Source organism: Gymnodraco acuticeps, unplaced genomic scaffold, assembly GCF_902827175.1.
Source record: "Gymnodraco acuticeps unplaced genomic scaffold, fGymAcu1.1, whole genome shotgun sequence".
Taxonomy (NCBI): domain Eukaryota; kingdom Metazoa; phylum Chordata; class Actinopteri; order Perciformes; family Bathydraconidae; genus Gymnodraco; species Gymnodraco acuticeps.
In genome coordinates, this window is record NW_022990701.1 from 3,547,323 (window position 1) to 3,567,072 (window position 19,750).

Consider the following 19,750-nt stretch of genomic DNA (forward strand, 5'->3'; position numbering starts at 1 on the left):
ACATACAAGTTTCAATGTTTTTTCATATTGAATATGGTATGGTATTTGTTATGGCCATACTTATGATTTTATGATTATTTAAATGTATACAGTTCTGTTTGATATGGGTGTAGTCTCTTTATTTCCCCCTCAAAGTGAATCAGATTGATGCATTTAAGTCCAACATGCCCCCGGACCCCCCTATAGGATTTGAGGTCCACCCCCACTTAAAATATGTTCACATGGATAGGTTCCTAAATAGATTTGCAATTTTTTTTAAATAGTAATCCATCTCCATATGTTTATTTTTGGGTAGTAGATTTAAACTAGAGGGCTATCACTATGGGCAGCAACACTGTAAATATTGACAAATAAATCCAGCAAAATGGCACAAAAAACTGGTAGTGGCCTGGCTGGGTGTATAATTCCTGGCCTGAATTATTGTCCCAGTCCGGCCTTGATTGACGCATGACAACAAATATGCCCAGCGTACCTATGACGCGCCGCAGCGATAGACTAGAGCAGAAAATACATCACATAACGTTAGCATTTAAAAAATGTTAGCGTGGCTTAATGATAGTGCGAAAAGACAGCGGTTGTCGCCGGACAAGGATTCCCTGTCTCCTTTCCTGCTGAAAGATGGTGAGTGTACTCAGGGACGAGGAGTCATTTAACCAGCAGCCAGTAGGAGTCAGGCTTTACTTTCTTTTATATCCATAAAGAAAAAGTAAATCTGTTTACAGTTGTTTCATATGGATGTTGAGAGGTATCCATATATCTCTTCATTTTGCCCTCAAAGTGCACCAGATTGATGCATCTAACTTCAATATTTAAAAAAAAATCTTGCCGGGGGAGCATGCCCCACTATATTAAAGCTGACCACAAAGAGGCGATTTATTCCTTGCTTTTATGGAAAATTACGGGGATTTTCTATCAATGCAATAATGAATGATCAATATGATTACTTCATAAAAGTAGACATTAAATCGTTTTTCTACCTAATTGATGCTTTCAAAAGCCACTTCCTGCCATAAATATCAAAACTGAAATAATTCAAATAAAGGTTATTTTTAAAGCATTTATTGGACTTGAGCCAACCTTTTAGCAAACACTTTATAAATGGAAAAGTTCATGAAAACAACATGGAATAGTATTGCCTTTTCTATTTTAAATGACAAGAAGGACATTTCTTAATAGAATGGGTATAAAAATGTAACTGTTAAGCTAAAGCTTTTTTAAAACAACATTATGGCGATCACACAGAACCCCACTTTTCACTTAAACCATTTGAATAATTGTTGTTAATGTAAAGCTGCAGTGCAATCAAAATACATATACATTTAAGTGTATATACAAGGGGGCAAATTCAGATTGCAATTCATAATCGCTGAACACATACTAGGAACTAATATTCAAGATGGAATTTCCCATTCCTCCCAATGAAATATATTCAGTCCATCAATCGATTAGTCATGCCAAGTGCCATCAGGAGCTTCTGATGAAAGGCCGGCACTCTCTCCTTATGGACAGGCCAATCCAAAATGCAGCATGGACGCAACATGCCCCTGCGGAGGTAGAGTGATCGGGATAACTTGTAGTCGTGAACATCCTGCAGGAAGACCAGAATCACAGAGTCCCTGTTGGCTTCAATGTCCCGGTGAATTGCATGTTGGGCGATAAATCTGGATAAGGAAAAGAAAAGGGTAAAAGAGACACAAATCTGTGAGAACTAATTTTATCAATATGTAACATAAATACCGTATGAAACCCATACCAAATAAACTACACATCACACATTTCCTAATGGCATATTTTAGATTTTGCTTGATTCTGTATAAGTCTAAATCCAGCAGTGTTTGTTTGATTTACCTTGTACACCAGGGGTCTCTGAGAAGGGTTTCAGTGACGACAAACAAGATTTTTCTGGACTTTTTCATATTATCCAAGATTGAGGCAGGCTGTGACATACCTGGCAGTGAATCTCGGTCCTCCAAACAAAACTTGCACTTGTCATTCTCTAAAGGGGAAAGTCTCCTCTCCACCCAGCTGCTGTCTTGCTCTGCATGTATGATGTAAGCATCATACTTAAATTCCCGGCCCTCTGCAACGTGGGCATTGCTAAATCCTAATGTGCGATTGATCAATATGTTCCAATAAAACAGAATCCTCCAGCCTTGGTACCGCACCACAAATGCAGTAACCATCAGCATGACGACAGCAGTGCTGCTCAGTATGTATAGGGTCTGAAATGGAGTCATGTCTTTGCAAGAAAGGGGGTCAAACTCCATGATGGAGCGGTTAAAGTAAGCTAGTGGAGTGTTGCACAGATACTGGTCCCTGAGACCCGGCACATGGGTCATATTTGTTTTATTTAACCATGTCACAAACCACAGCATGGTCTCACAGGTACAGTCAAATGGATTTTTGTCCATGACAAGCAGGCTGAGGTTGGCCAGAGGAGTTTTGAACACTTCTGGTCTCACAGCTGTGATCAGATTCTTCTGTAAATTTAAAACCCGCAGTGAGTCCAGATCATCAAAAATTGTGTCCTTAAGACGATTAAAAAGGTTGGAGGACAGGTTGAGGTTACGGAGGTTACCCAACCCTCTTAGAGCCTCTGCTGGTATCTCATCGAGCCCGTTACTATCCATCTGAAGAGTTACCAACCTGGGTGTGTGTTTAAGGAACAACACTGGCCCACCAAGGTTGGCACTCTTCCACAAACGGGCTATGTTATTGTGCTGGAGCTTCAACACTTTCAGTTTTGCAAGACCCTTCAACATATCTTCTCTGATATTAGCAATGTTGTTGTTGCTGAGATCCAGGAAAGTGAGGTTGGTCAGGGGGCTGAATGGAGAGGGATCCAGGTTCACAGCTTCGGCCTTAAGACTTTTTCTCAAAGTCAGGACTCTAAGGTTGGGCACGTTAACAAAAGACGTGGACTTTAGATTGACTGTCTGCTGGTTATTCGACATGTAAATCTCTTCAACTTGATCCAAGCCTTCAAACTCCTTCCCAGTTAGAATTTGCTTGATAAAGTTGTAATCTAGGAGAAGCGTGGTGAGGTTTCTCAAGACAGAGAAGCTTTGAGGATCAATCTGTGCAATAGCTGTTCCGGTGAGATTTAGCCTTCTGAGAGGCGACCCCGCCAGTGAGACTAAGGTCTTGTTGTTTATGTTTCTGAGCGAGCTATAGCTACTCCAGCTCATATCGAGTTCTTTAAGACTTGTCAAGCCTGTAAATGTGTGCTCTGTGATTTCTTGAGCTGCTGTTCTCTGTAATATCAAACTCTCCAGGGCACTTAAGGGTTGGAAGGAGAAATCTCCGATAGTTGGGGCGTCTTTTTTCACAAAAGCTTTTGTCATTTGGAGTTTTTTCAAACTTTTGAGGCCCTGAAATGTGTTCTTGTTTAGTTGCTTAATCTTGTTGTCAGACAAAACAAGGGTCTGAAGCCTGGACAGCCATAGAAATGAGTCATTTTCAATGTTAACCATGTCATTATGGGACATATCCAAATAGGTTAGATTTGTTTTCTGTAGCGCTTTAAAGGTTGCGTTTGTGAGTTTTGCCAGCTTCATCTTCCGGAGATACAGGGCCTCAATAGTGGTCGCTGACAACTCTGAGCAGAGTTCAGAAAAACCTAGTGTGTCCATATTGCTTCCATCCATGATTAAAGTACGTAGGCCTGAAATGGGTTTAAAGCTGCCAGGCTCCAACTGCAACACAACAAAACAAAGATATCTTGTAGTGCGATGAAAAAAAGGAAACAAAACAGACAACTGAAAGCATGGCTCTCCATTGACTACTTTCTATCCCTGGTTCCAGTTTTGACAACAATATTTCCTTTCCTATTGCTAGGTAAGTTTCTTACCGTTTTTAGAGGCACACATGACATGTTGAGGACAAGTAGAGAGGATGAATTGTTAAGAAATAAAAAGTCGTCTTTCTTCAGAGTAGTGAAGTCATTTAAAGCCAGATTGAGGCTCACGAGGTTGGGCAGCTGAATCTGAGTGCCGAGCTTGGCTGACTGCAGTTTGTTTAAGGACACATCAAGGACTTGAAGTCTCTATGAATGATGAAAGGAGAAAAAAAATACATTTAGTTATTTAATTAAATATTTAAGAGGCATATCAAAATATTGTAGTGAAATAATGAGGCAGAAAAATAACTATTCACTTATTTTACTCATTTTTGTCACCATTATCGCACCCATATAGCTCATGAACCTTACAATAAACGTATCTCCAGCTATTTTTGATCCAACTCATCAGTGTGGCATCTGTACCTGTAGTGCAGAGAAGGGATCTCCTTGTAGCTTTAGCTTATTACTAGCCATAATCAACCATGTTAGATTGGTGCAATGATTCACGTCCTCCTTCTTCAGCACATGCACTTGATTGTGTCCCATGTTCAGTGTCTGCAGCAGAGGCAGTGCCTGGCACAGTCCCGGATCCAGCCTGGTGATACTGTTGTAACTGACACTGAGACGGCAGAGGCCCGGGTATGGGGATAGAGACACAGGGGGGATGCTTTTCAATCTGTTGTGAGACAAATCTAGGCTGATGATGTTGCTGGGAAGGTTTTGAGGGACCGCACTGAGGCTGAGGTGGCTGCAGTCAGCTATGCTGTCATGCACATGGCAGGAAGTCTTCCTCGGCAAAGCTACGCAATTGTGCGGTCCCGGCATCAAGCAACATATGATGATCATCGTCGGGAGAAGGCAATTTAGGGCATTCATCGTGTCAAAAACCTTTAAAAAAAGAGAAAGAAAAACAATCTGTGTAATCCAAAATCTACGTACTTTGTGTTTGTTTGGCAAATTATAGGAAGCACAAGCACAATAACACTAGTATTGTATTAACTAATATGTAAATATGGCAAGTATGTTAACAAACAGCTACCTGTGTACAGATCCATAAGATAAAGAGAAACATTAGGAAATATTTGGAGTTGTGTTTCTGACAAAGTACAATATTTACTCCTCCTTTAGCTCTGTCTTGACTAACTCGTAAGACAAATATCTGCCTCTTTAGCTGCTAAATATTCCACCATGTGTTCCAGCTGGTTGCTAGCTTTTTATCTGGGATCATATATTAGCCTACAGTGTTTTTTAAAAGATTTTTTGCTAAAACCTCTGCCTTACACTTCTGAGAGTAAATCAAAACAGGAAAGTTGCTTAGGCTGTCTAACTGATGCAACAAGCTAAAATACACTAAATGCTTCAGAGAGGTGAGGGGCCCTGAGTTCGGTTATGTGATCAATTTTCGTTGTATCACTATGATGACCAATATTGGTCATGTAATTCACAGTCATTTGATCTATTGTTGATATAACATATTAATTAGTGCCACTATGATACAAAACATATACGGGCCATTCTACCGAATTGGTGCAAAGTCAGGTTGAAACAGTTTTGAAATGTTGTATGTTTTTTCCCCAAAACTTTGTCCATATATATTTTGTACCATATCTAAATTACACATATCTAGTAAAATAACCGTACATTTTCATATCGTATTTTCAGACTGTATTGGAATGTTCTTCCTCTACCAAAAATGGTCACTACCGAAACACTGCCACACTGTAGTAAAAAAGTATTATATCAACCTGTTAAGATTGTTTTACCTTCCCTTCTCTAAATAGTATTTCAAAAATACAAAATATTTCTTGAGGGTTTTCACAATTAAATCAATGCAATTTAATTTGTAATCAAATTTCAAAGCTCAATTTATACAATTCATAATGCAAACTTTCTTTGTAAAATGCATAATACTGATCATATTGATTCCATAGTTGATGATTGTTGAAATTGAACATACATTAAACCAATTAGTATCATATCATTTTAGTTGATAAGTCAATATACTTAATTTTTTACAAAACATCCAGTGTTTCGGTAGTGACCACAGTATTTTGCTCTCAAGGTTGTATCATATTCCCTCAAATGTATTGCTTAATCTTAACTCATAACAAGCCTTGTGTTGAAGTGTGAATGTTTTAAGCTACTGACCCAGCATCAGCACTTTAGTAACAGGCTGAAATAGAGGGGAATGAGGCTAGAATGCATGATCTGTTTGGTATTTTGAGCAAAACACTTCATAGCCATGCTTTTTATATATCTGAGATCAGGGTTGGGGACAGCTACTTCCCAATAGAAAGTACCCCATACATGATGTTTTTGTATATATTAAGCTTATCACTATATCATGTAATGCCTTGTGTTTAAATAGACCATAACATATTATTAGTAAATATCTATGTCTGAATACTTAATTGTTTTGTTAAATAGTTTTTCTTGTTGTGGGACGGCACTTTGTACTAATTTGGTAGAATGCCCCATACATGTGTTTTAGTGAGGAAAATAGTTATATTTCTCACAAATATAATAACTAATACATTTAAAAAGCTGCCTACAGAAATCTATTTTCCACAGGCATATAGTAGGCCTATAAGGCTACTTTTACGGTAGGCATATGGGTATTACTAGGAATCATAAAATCATAGTGTCACATTTTCACAATAAACACTATTGTGTAGCTAACGTTTTGCATATAAAAGTTGCAGTTCTTACCGGATTTTTCCTTGCCATTTTATATTTTGAATCTAGACTTCATGGACTTGAAACCGAAGGCATTCACTTCCAGAACAACATATGTTCCTCAGCAGCACAGCAAAGAGTCTAAGTAGAGGTTTATGAAGTACACGCTGCAAAGCAAGAATATACGGAAGTGAGACATTTGAAACTCGGGTTTCACTTCCCCAGCATTGTCTCTAGGTCCACAAGAGAATGTAACTGTTCCATGCAAGCGTATAAACAGACGCCGAAGGAACTTTGAGTTAAATTCTAACTCACTTCCTACAAACAGAGAGCAAACCTACAGTTTGATCAAGTTCCTAAGATTGCGTGTCGCGCATGAAATAAATATGTCTAGACAGCGGTAATGTTTTTGAAAGGCGTGGTGAAGACAGTGTTTGTACCTAGATGTACAAAACATACCGTAATGTAGACTATGAGGGATTTAAAGTTGAAGCCAGTTTACGGAGTTTGGTATTGTATTGGCGGCGAGTATCCCAATCGAACAATATCAGCGTAAACCGTGAAATTATCCGAAAATGATCGCCTAAAAATGAGCTTCAGATGTGTTGTGATATAAATAGATCAGCCTATCCGGTTAATGCTCTGCTAATTCGTGATGATGCACACCGTAAACAACACAAATACCGTTGATTTAATTGCGAGTAAAGTACAAGACATTTGGAGGAGCAAAACTGGCAGCAAGTTTACCCTGTAAGTAAGAAATGGCTGCTTACCTATTTGACTCCTCCCAGTTAACTCTGTGCTCTCTTATGAGTTATGTTCAGTTGTTTGAGGCATAGTTTAGGAGAAATATATTCTGGAAACTGATCACTGTACTCTGCACCTCTGACTTCTGGCTATTTGTGGGAAAAAACAGGTTGCCCCAGTCTGAAATGCCAGGCACAACAGTTCTGTCATTTACAAAGCAGTTATGTAACAAGCAATACCATCTTAAGGCATATGTGAAAGTTGACACCTTGATAAGCTATCCAAAACTTGATAATAGGGTCACATACAAACTCCAGTGGATCCATTTAAACATTATATATTTTGAATTGAGTAGAATGAGTCAACACGAAATAGCCTTATTCAGGATCAGACAGGATCAATTCTAGTATCACTTGATTTGTGTACTCCATAGTTCAACTATAATGCACACACCTTTTATAGTCTAGTAGGAAAGGTGATTCAAATAAAGTGTGACCAATAAATGTGTGTTTCTGTTTTAAGAACAGTTGCTGCCTAAAAAAATATGGGTGGCATCTCTGTGGCATGTGGTTCCCTAAAATACACACTGCACCAGTCCAGATGCAGAACTAAGAAAACCTGAGAGAAGAAAGCCTCTGTCTGTGCCCTGGTCAGTAGATCTGCAAAGGGGTACACACGTATATTAGTTTGCCTTACATGCATAAAAAAACAACATTTTACTGTATGTTTTCATTTAACTTTCACAGATTCATTGTTTCCCACAAATTGCAATAGTGCCTGCAGAAAGAATGCATCAAATCCATAACTTAAATTAAAATAGACTAAAATACAGTATGGGGGGCTGAAAATATGCCTATAAAAAGTAAAGCATATTCAAAAATATGCTTTATATACAAAGGGTAGATTTGCTGAACTTGAATATATACTTATTCATTTAAACACAACACACAACCATGCATTCATACACAAGCATGAGAGCTTCACAGCCTCAACACACTCTTTCATTGACCTTATGTGCCTCACTAAGGACACATTAAAGGTTATAGCGCAGTGGTAAAGTCCATTAACTCTCCTTTGGTCCAGATGTTAGGTCCAGAAAACAGGAATATGATAATAAATATAATAATGTAATTCTTTTTTCATATTTTCATTATGTTGCATAACTTTAAATCCTACTTTAAATGTCCTCATTCAACCCACAAGAGAAGTGGAACTTAAGTGAGATAAACTGGTCAAAAAAATAACTAGGTACGTTTTTTCAAGAACCACTAGAGGGCAGTCAAATACTGTTATTGAGCCAGTTACCATCACAGCAACAGTCCATTTAGGCCCCAGTTTAGTTCTTTCATTTATTTGAGGTGTGGAATTTTGTATTACTAAAGCCTTTTCGTCTACTTTATTTATAATTGCTCAAATAAGTATGAGCACTTAAGAACACAATGACTGAGACAATTATGAGACTAGAGGATCAACACAGGATCTGTGGGTTAATAAGACAAAAAACTAAACATTTATATCATACTAGGGCAGATGGTAACGATGTGACAGGAAACACAGGGAGAGACTGTTCTTTGTTTTATTTTGCCCTTCCTCTGGTGACATCAAGCTATTTTGGCAGAAGATGCCACCTGCAAAACTATGAAAAACATACATCCTGAGTCTACAATACATTTAGGCCATTTTGCTTTTTTGCTAAATAAACCCGAACCATGAATGACAGTTCATCGCTTATCTGTAAGATTGTATTGTTATTTTCTTGTTTAAAATGATTAGTTTATAAAAGAATATAAATGCATTTCCCCCAGTATATACAATGGAAGTTAATGAGGTGAACAGTATATATATCACAACAGTTCTAGGCTACAAGTAAGTGCATTATTGAGACAGTCCAAACACCAATAAATCAGACGATAACCAAATGGCCAAACCCATTTTGAAAGGTCAGCAGACATTTAAAAGCAGAAATGACCTGCATGTTAAATGAGTCATACATTGGAAGCAGAGTTAATCAACCTACACACTCTGCAATATCAAATTCAAAAGCAATTAACTCCTTGTAATTGATGGGGACGTGATGTACCATTTCATCCATTATAGTCAGTTATGTCTGTTCAAGTGTATTTCACTCCAACGGGAAAGACTTTAACATTCTGGTGACAGCTCAGTCACTGAACATATTTTCACTGGAATATCATGTCATTTTAAATCTTCAATCATATCATACAACCGAGACATTTGAACCACATTGGTCAATTAGCTTTCACACAACAGATCGCTTGTCTCACCATTCCAAAGTATAGTATTAATTCCAAGCCAACACTGACACGGTTCAAAGCTGTACTGTGTCAAAGTGCTGCTGAAATTAATGATGTATTTCACTTAAGTCCACAATGAATGGATACAAGCCTGTTTGTTTATATACACAGTACCATGTGAACACCCATTTTTAGCCTGCTAGCAGCTTAAGAGCTTTATGATGAGGCATGTCAGCTAACAGTATTTCCCCTTCTTTTCCTACTCTCTCTTTGCTAATATATTATGGATCATTTCAAGATTAATGGAGGGGGACACTGACCCTGTGACCTTTTATCACAGCACATGTTCTCCCTTAGGTACTTAAATTGTACACAAGGACAACTGTGCTGCAGATCTTTGTTAGTGTAACTACAATGTGCCCAGCAGGAAACCTTACGATGTCCCAACAAAAAGCAATTCTGCAAAAAACGTCTTCTCTTGTCCTCCATAGTATGTTGCGCTTGATCCTTTCCTCAGATTAATAGAGCAGGTCCGTCCTGGGATAGACCTCAGGCCACCTGATTGGTTTAGCCCGGTGCTAAGCCGAGGCAGTTTACAGGGCTTTGTGCCAATGGCTGGATTGTAGAAGACCTGTTCAAAGTGGAGAGAGCTACCATGGTCAGCTCTGTGGTGGTGGTCAAGTTAGGGATATGATAAATAAACAAGAGACAGGGGTTTTCTATCGCTATAAAATAAACAGAGTGCACGAGGCTCATGGAGACAGAAAGGGCCGTGATGAGAGCCAGAGCAAATGTTGCAGCAGGGAGTTGTTGCAGCTCGATTGTGCTTTAATATCAATCATAAAGTGCACTGTCAACCGCTCAGCCGAGGAAGGAGGAAAACCCTGTCATGAAACCTGACGGGAATTAGATGCACATCCGAGTCTCAAAGGAGAAACAACTCAGCACTGGAATGTGTGAGCAGAAACACCCTCACTGTACTGTGCTGTGGACTAAATGAAAGGCAATGCTGTACATGTTTCACTTAGCCTGAGAGTGGCTAGTGCATGTCATGCGTACGTGTGATTGAATCCACTCACGCAAGAGGGATAACTGGAGGGGGGCAGTAGCTCCATCAATGGAAGTGTGTGTGCCACATTCTTCATCTTACCGGCTCTGGTAAATCTCCTCTCCCTCATTTGCAGGCTGATTCTCTGGAGTGTTGGATTGCCTCTAAACCAAAGGTGAGTTTGCCCTCATAGCGTTTCACCGCTTTACATGGTGGATGTAAACCTTTGTTATGCAATCCTGTACATTTCCTCACTCAGTAAAATCATTATTGACATGTTCAAATCCTCACCACATACTAAAAAAAATCACTTTGTGCAATCCTATATATGTGTGTTTACCCCATAAACCTAATGAAGTGGCTAATGCAGTTAATTGCAGTCTCACAGCAGTGCATTGCAATTGTCTGACGAAATGGGAATCTACTGTATCTGTGCAGTTTATCAAGAGAAAGATTTCCGTAAAAAAGCTGTTGTCATTTAAGTCTGTTTTGCTTGACTTATTTTGCACTGATGTGAAAAGGGGGATACATGCACTGACAGATGGAGAGATTTTAGATGTGGAACAAGGAAAGGTTAATGGACGTACATGAACGCCGTAGGCAGAAGCAGCTGTAATGTTGTAGCATGTTGTCTCTGCCCTCTGCAGAAAAAAAGACACTGCAGTATATCTCCCCCTCCCCATTTCGCTGACCAATGATGTTTGGAGGTCAGGGGCACAGCTCTTCTACTGGTGTCAGCCACTGACACACAGCTTGTTCAATAACACTGTGGTTATAACACCTCAGAGGAAGGGAGGGGCGTATAGTTAAAAAGCAATCCATGTGCATCTACATTTCAATACCATGCTGGAGAGAATACAGAACACAACATGGATGATGGATGAATAATTCTGATGTTGTCCTTTATCACAAACATTACATAAATGGCTCCATTATGTTCCACACTGCATATAAAATTACAGTTGTGTTAGACTCAGCATTAAATGTCATGTTACTCTGTACAGATGTAGCCTCTACAGATAGTGGGATTTTCTATTCCTGCTTGTGATCAATGAAACCCACATGACAGCATAAAAACAACTTACTACGCCGGTGTAAATGATAGGATTACTTCACTTCATTGAAAATATACTCTGTCAGCAGCAACTGTTGTGCAATTATTGACACATTCATTGTATTTTCTTTTTTTATTTGAGCATTAGCTGATGGTATGTGCTCCTCATCACTGGCTAGTGCTCACTAAGTGCTGACTCAGGTCTCTTCTCACTAAAAGTGGTCCCCAGGGGAGACAGGACATCAATACTGAACTGGAATCAGCAGCATGGATCTACTACTGTGCTGTTAACTCTCTGCAGTGCGGCTCTGTAAAATGCAAGGAAAGATAATTCAGTGTAGTGAAATATGACAGATTCATGAAAACCTTTTTAGGGCTTTTACTTTTTGAAACTGTCGAATTGTCAACACCGGTTTAGCCCAAAGAGAAGCAAAAACATTCTTTTTTCTTTAACATATTTTACAATTATATGAAACAATTATAATCTTCACTTTGAGCAAATAGGGACATATGAGCTGTAAAACCTTTTTTTTTTTTGTTCTGCATAATGATAACATACTGTAGACTAGTCTAATAAGGCCTACTGTACATTACTTACAGGGACCATATATTTTAAACTGCATGAACTGATTTTCTGACCACTTGGGAGCAGCAGAAACAAGCTGTTAACGCTACATTAACTTTGTATTATCCTGTACAGTTGACATGGCTGAATTGTTAGATAACAGAATATTCACCCATCCACAAAAAACACAGAAACATTTCTTGGCTCTCAGCAAATGTAAATCCAATGTTAATAAATAAAAAAGCCCTCATTACATTTTTCTTCTCTGTTCACCCCACTTTGGCTAAATACACAAATATTTCTCTGGGTCATGTGGTCAAAACTGATTTAGCGATTTAGGTCTCGTTTGATGTTGCAGAGCAGCGCTGTTACCAAAGAAGGAAGAGGGAGATTCATGGGTCACATTCCTCATCCTAAAACAAATCTCAGCCTTTAACAGATGACTTTGCTTCACAGACAGCAGAACACATTTCTACTTTTACATTATTCCCATTTCCTGTTTGAGCTGAAGCTGTGACCCAACATAGACTACTGGAAATGAGAAGTGAAAGGCCTGTGTTAACTTTAACACCTTTTAAAATTAAACATTAAAGTGTTTATTTCACTCAAGACCATTTCTTACCTCAATTGTTTTTGTTTTCAAAATACAAATATCTTGTCATCGTTGCTGTTTGTACCCTCTTAGAGAGACTCAGAGGATTGAGACAGGATGTGTGTTTACTTTGTGTGAACTGATTATGTGTGGATCATCCTTTGCACCATTTTGTATCAATTCAGTACTATTGCATGCAACGTGGTTAGTCTGGATTAATCCTCCTGTTGCCTCATAATGGATGTCCCTGATCTGTCAATAGGTCTGATAGGATTATTTGAACCATTACTTAATTACAAGCCAGAGAAGAAGCTAAAAATCCATCAAGAGGATTACTATAACGATTACAAAAAAGACATAATTCTGATGTTTTTTCATTTTTTTTAAAAATAAATACTTTCTCCTAACAGGCTCATTACTGTAGCAAGGGGATGATGGAAAGAGCTGTAATGCAGTTGATTCGGCCAACTCTGTATTAGCAACACCAGCTGATTTCCCTACCACTGATAACATCCAATAATTACTCAGCAAGTGAATATGGGTGTGGGCAGAGATGAGCAAAAACACATCAATATATATCCAGTTGTTGATTACAAACCTTTTGTTGAAATTAAGATTATTGGTGATAAACTGTGTTTAATAGTGAATCGTGATTAAAGATAATGAGTTTTAGCTTTTACTGTATATTTAATATCATCATATTATTATGTACCACAAACTTTGTAAGAAATGTTTGTACAGATTAATTGGTATTGCTTCCATGATGCTCTCTACTGGCAGGCTTTAGAATATCTTGAAACTCCAATGGCGAAACGTGATATATCCCAAAAAGTTGCCAAATAAAGACGAGGGTGCTAACACCTGATAATCTCAAGTGAGACGTTGAACAGGCTGTCCGAAACTGTCAGGACTTTATATACCGTCTGTGCACTCTCCAAGATAAAAAAAACAACATCTTATTGTTGTGTTTTAAGTGTGTTTTTTCAATTATTTTTTAATGTATTCTTACCTGTAAAGTGTCTTTGAGTTTCTTGAAAAGCGCTCTATAAATTAGTTGTATATTATTATCTGGAACACAATGATCACCATGTTAAACGAGAGCCTGTTGAAGCTACCTAGAGTATGAAAAAACATCTCCCCCTACGGTATAGTCAAATCTGAACTATTTCAGCTGTTTAAAGGGGTGTCTATATTGCATAATGTTTAGGTATTTTGTAAACTGGTGAAACATTATATAGTCCAAATTACATTTAGCTCCTGCTTAATGATGCCTTTAAACATTGATGTTGGCTATGGAATATAAAATCAGGTGAATTTTGTGGGATATTTGATGCTTTTCATGAAGCAGATTCAATTAAGGAACTTTGGTTTTGTTAAGTATAAAGTTTGTAGTACCGTTACACAAAAGTGCTCCGAGTTGCTATTCATGTATTCACACCGTTAACGTTTTCTAAACACACAGTGTGATTTTTATTTTAAATGAGCAGGACATTTTCTTAAACAAATAGTAAGACATAGATATAGATAATAGGAGAGAGGTTGAGACTCTGCTTTGTTCATCGCGATTTTTTTGAATATTGAGACTCCAGGGTTACAAAATAAATGCCTCATATCCGACAATGTGTGTATTTTCTCACAAAACACCTAATAGTGTGAAAAGTTCAAAGAGAGGTTCAAGTGACACATTCTGAGCCAGCTGGCAGATCGAGTGGACAGGCTCTCTTGAAGATGCTCTTACCCTCGGCCACATCACTTTTCATTATTCTCGCAATTTTTTTCTGTATGCACTCTTATTTCAATACCTCAAACTCCATTGTTTTATTTTTTCAACTATCTTATTCACCAGCAGTTTCATGTTTTTTTAACAATATATATTTTGTCTTTTCTATGTTGGTTGAGTCTCATCCTCATTTCTGATCTTCTAGTGAGCATTCTGGCAGAGCACATCAGCATCCAGATATGAAACATTTCATCAGCCACAACACTGCTTATCAATCCACTCAGCAGCAGTTGCAGCACAGGAGAGGCCTGGCTTACCAACATCAGTGAAGGGTATTGAGGTGAATGAAGTGCCAGAGTAATATTAGAAATGTGTTCCGAAGAGAGCGTCTATCAGTAATGTGTTTAGAAGACACACGTGGGAAACATGAAGAGGAATGTTGTATAACGTGCGTAAGCCGCTCTGCCTTCGCTCCATGCCCCGATAAGGAAACACGAGAGGTGCATGAGGTTATGAACTCCAAGAGTCAGATTAGATGTTTCAATATTAGGGTGGGGGTAGTAACACATCATACCGTATGTAGTGGTATCACAATGATCCCTGTACAGCGATTATTATAATCGTACTCAAACGTAAAGCATAATGGAAACGAGTGTAGAGCCATGATAGCATCTCTGTGATGCTTACCAAGGCCCATTGGTGCTATACATGACAATGCTAACTTGCTGATGATTAGCATGTATGGTATTTACCATGGTCATCAACTTAGTTTAGTCTATTAGCAAGCTAACAATTGTTTTCAGCACTGAACACAAAGAAGGACACAGGGTTTGGTCCTGATGATTGGTAGCTAGTCGAAGTAACTGAAGCTCTGTAGGTAAACTGGGTCGTTCTCTAATCACAAGGATGGCGGTTCAATTTAATAGGTACAGCTCTACCAGGGGGAAACCTTCATCTTCTGCGACCCACTAATGTCTCTGCCAAACGTAATGAGTTATCCTATAATTGTTTAGATATGTCAATGTTCATCTATAATCTCCTGGGGATTTTTCAAAAGCACATGCAGATCGTTGTAGGGATTACATCTTTCATACTCTAATATGTTCAATTATACTCATCTAATCAAACATACTATTTGAAGTTATAAAAGGGGTCCATATTGTAATTGCCATTGGCATGTCAGAGTCATCGGGTCTAAACACATTTGCTGCTTGTGATTAAGAAATTAAGTTTTATCACCTAAACTTCGCACTTCAGGAAATTGCACGAGTGAGACATCGTCAGAGAAATTAGCACTCTGGTCGCCTAAAAGCATTCTGTCCTGCTGTTGTAATTACAGTGTGAGACTCATTATGCAACTACAGCCTCTGTTGGTGTGAGCTGCCTCCGAATGTTCGACAGCTGCTGACTCCTCATCTGACGGTAGAGAAAACAGCAAGGCATGCCTTTTACGGTGCTATGCAGATGTGCTGAACATTAAATATTGTAACTCATTATGAAGTAACTGACATTGTCAGCTTGGAACAATGAAAGAGAGTGTCATTAAAATGAAGAAAATTAGTTTATCAGGTTTAAAGCATGGTATGTTTCAGTTTAAAGTGGTATTAGGTGGGCAATGTTATTGAATAGTGACTCCAGGAAAACATGTTGTTTGCAAATGTTTCACTTCATTTATACATTTTTGGCATCTTGAGGGCATTCGCTTATTTTCTATCAGCACATAAACAGGAATTTGTAAAAACAGGGATGTGAATCTCTGCATATATCTATCTTCTTTTTAGAACATTCATTAAAGTAATATGCATTGTCACACAGTATGCAGCCAATGAGGTAATCACATGTGAATAGGTAAACATGAGGATTTTCGCTTGTATAAAGCTTACTATCTTGCATCTCTGCTTCTTCCTCCATTGTGTCTTTTTTAAATTATTTTAGCCTTCATCTTATCTCTTCCATCCTTGTCTCTCCTCTGTCAGCTTCACCCATACAGTATTTCATCACAATGGAGTGCTGTTTCTTGTGTTAAAAAGTGAGTGACACAGGCATTTTCACCGGGTCTCTGTGTGATTGAGAGAGAGCATAGTATGAAGGCAGAAGCCAGGGTGCGTGTTAGATGAAGTGATTCTTTTATTTTCGTCGGTTGAATTATGGTCGCATTTGTTCTTCTTATTCTAGGTGGAAATGTACCTTTAGACCAGTCAAAGAAGATTTATTTTTGATAGACGTCTGACTACCAGTAATTTATGCACTACAAAAAAGGACATTTAATAATATTTTATATTACAAAATGATCCTAAAACCATAAACAGAAGGTAAAGGGTCAACATGCACTTCAGTAACAACGTTAAACAGGGAGATGATGCAGGACTCTACATCAGCCGCCATTATATCTCTCACAGATTTGATAAGGCATTTCACCTGGTCAGCTCTTAGACATCAAAGCAAGTCTGGATTATAAGTGAAAGTGGCAGGATGTCATTGCCAGACATTGTCCTCATGCACTCATAAGCCATCCACTCATTCAGCACCACTGTACCAATTTAACATTGGCCAGAAGAGTGAACCTCAGTATCAGCTGTTCCAAATGTGGATCTCTTTGGAAAGCTTCTGTGGAAAGATGTGAGCGAGTGCCACTGCTCAGATAATAGAGTTATTTTCTCACAAGATCCATGTGCGAGCCTGCTCTCCTCCTTTATTGCCGACTATTTTAAGAGAGGCAGTAGTTTATGTTAGAACTTGGATATTAGATAATTGAATAATTGTAGACAGGATTAGGATTGGTAGCTGAGGCCATAAAAGCATAACACAAGCTGATGTCACACTCATTGAGACAAGGTTCATGTTTCCATCCTAAAAGAGAAATACTATTATGGGAAATAAATATTTGGATTTGGATGGCATTCTGGGCTGGCTCTGGTCCAGATGCTTTGTGTTGATTGTAATGTAGTAGTTTTTCGACCTTGGCTGGCTTCAGCGTATTCTGTATCCAAGGTCAGCTTTTGGATGGCACTCACGTCAACACTAACTTCACTTGATGATTGTTGCACACTGGTGGCACCTCTTCTACCAATGCTTAAATGTTTGACTCTCAGAGGTGGCTGGTAAATAATTCCTTTGACTATGTTTAGTGACATGCCGAGCTATGACTTGGTGACTTTTATACTGTAGTGACACCATGAGGGAAACAATTAGTTTTTTGTGAAATGTCTCAAAGCAAGCTATTACGCAGATGACTTTGAGAGGTGTATTGATTGAAATATCAGCTCTGTTCCTCGTGTGAGTTGGATGTCTGAGGAACGTTGCTGAAACACCTCCTGTGTAGACAGCCATTAGCATGTTCTGTAATGTGTTGTAAAGTCCTATAACACCAATGGACTACTGCATACCAGACATAATGTAAAGTCATCATCATGCCTGGCCATGACAGAATGGATTGCAAAGAGTATGTTTGTGGATAACATACCACCTATAAAAATGCACCAACTTTGCAACAGAGGATTCAGTAAGGGCTGTCTCACATAAGAGCTGGTGATAAAGGTCTAACAAATGCATGCCTGTCTTCACACACACACACACACACACACACACACACACACACACACACACACACACACACACACACACACACACTCACGGACACACACACACTCACGGACACACTCACGGACACACTCACGGACACCCACACATGTGTGGTCTAGTTGACACTTTAGAAAGGTCAGATATCAATAACAGTCTAAATGTGTAAACCTTTAATGTTGACAGAAGAAAGCGCTGCATGTGTGAACAACAAAATAACACTGCATTTAAAAGTGGGGATTAGTTATTTGTTTTCTGTCCAACTTAAGACATCCTAATTAACCCCAGTTAGAAGTTCCCTCATGTAGAAGCATCAGTCAGTAAAACATGGCCGTAATATTCACGTTCTACTATAAACCACGGAACTAATAAGAGGGAAGACTTACATTTTATATAAACATAACATTTGGAAATCTATTGATTAAAACCATGGTATAATTTTTGTATCAAACAAATGTGTTCATCAATTTAATTACCTTCTTGGTTTCATCCTTAGGATTTACGTTGAGCTGTGCAAGTTGCTTCTGTTTAGCTGATGATATGAGCTAGCTTTGCATAATCGCAACGCAATTAACCATAGTGCTGTTAAAGGTAACACTATAGAGTTGACTCCATTGCATAAACCTGAAAGATTTGTATTTGTCATATATTTGCATAAGTATGGATGCATTCCTTAAGTGGCATATGTCATACAGTGAAAGGGGGATAATACCTTTGCTTTGTGTCTGGTTCCATATCCACTCACGACTAGACCATCTCTAACGTCCCTCTCAAGGTTTAAGAATTCATGAGCATATAGGGCCTTTGTTTTTCATTTCAAGTCTGCAGACCTTTGTCTCTTTATGGGAGATTTCACATTTGAAATCAATGCCAAATATAGCTAGATTAATAGATTTAGTTCTCAACCTGTTGGTTTATCTGCTACACATCAATCAGAGGATGAATGCATTTGAAACAAGCAAAACATAGTGCTAAATGTGTAAAGCCCATGTTTTTCTGCCATGGTCACAGGATACCCAGCATTGACAATAAAGGGCTACCATCCAGTCTGTAAATAATTGAACAGCTTAGTGTGTGAGTGAGAGAGGCAGATAGACAGACACAGAGGGGGAGAATTCCCTAGTTAAGCCATCAAAAATCAAGACACGGTCTAGTTGCTTTGCTTAATGAAGACAGTGTTAAAACATATACCATTTTGTTACAGGGAAACACATTAGGTGTTTAAGACCTTACATTAAAATGTCCGTTTTAATTTAAACGCTGTGTGTCGAAACCAACACCATGCCAGTGCTGATGTAAATCCACACCTATCAGAGTTAAGGACGTCACAGGCTTTCACTTTCACATAATGATGTTCCCTGTAACTGAAAATTCAACACTTGCAGTGTTACCAAGGAAGCATTTGCTGTGTAGATGCACCACAATGTTGGGTAGAAGCTACCTACAGACTATATTTTCCCAAATACCTGCCATCACATAGTTGTAGGCTACCGACATTTGTAACCATTGTTATCATGTTCTGTTATTTAATACCAAAACCTCAACATATTTTAGAGATCCCTGCAAAAACCTACAAGGAAGTGAATAACAAAGAGTAGGCCTATCTACACAAAATATCTTCAATAGCCTATAGGCCTACATAATATTAAGTAGTTTACATATCCTTGGTTAAC

At 38.5% G+C, this 19,750-nt stretch overlaps 1 protein-coding gene across 1 annotated transcript; it reads right to left on the minus strand.

The window, feature by feature from the left end:
• Positions 1-1,043: 1,043 nt before the first annotated feature.
• Positions 1,044-7,279, minus strand: tlr3 (toll-like receptor 3). Its single transcript, XM_034231467.1, is given in 6 exon segments — positions 1,044-1,515; positions 1,517-1,661; positions 1,849-3,695; positions 3,851-4,045; positions 4,265-4,729; positions 6,551-7,279. Coding segments are annotated over 6 exon segments (2,721 nt in total). The 5' UTR covers positions 6,569-7,279; the 3' UTR covers positions 1,044-1,464.
• Positions 7,280-19,750: the final 12,471 nt, after the last annotated feature.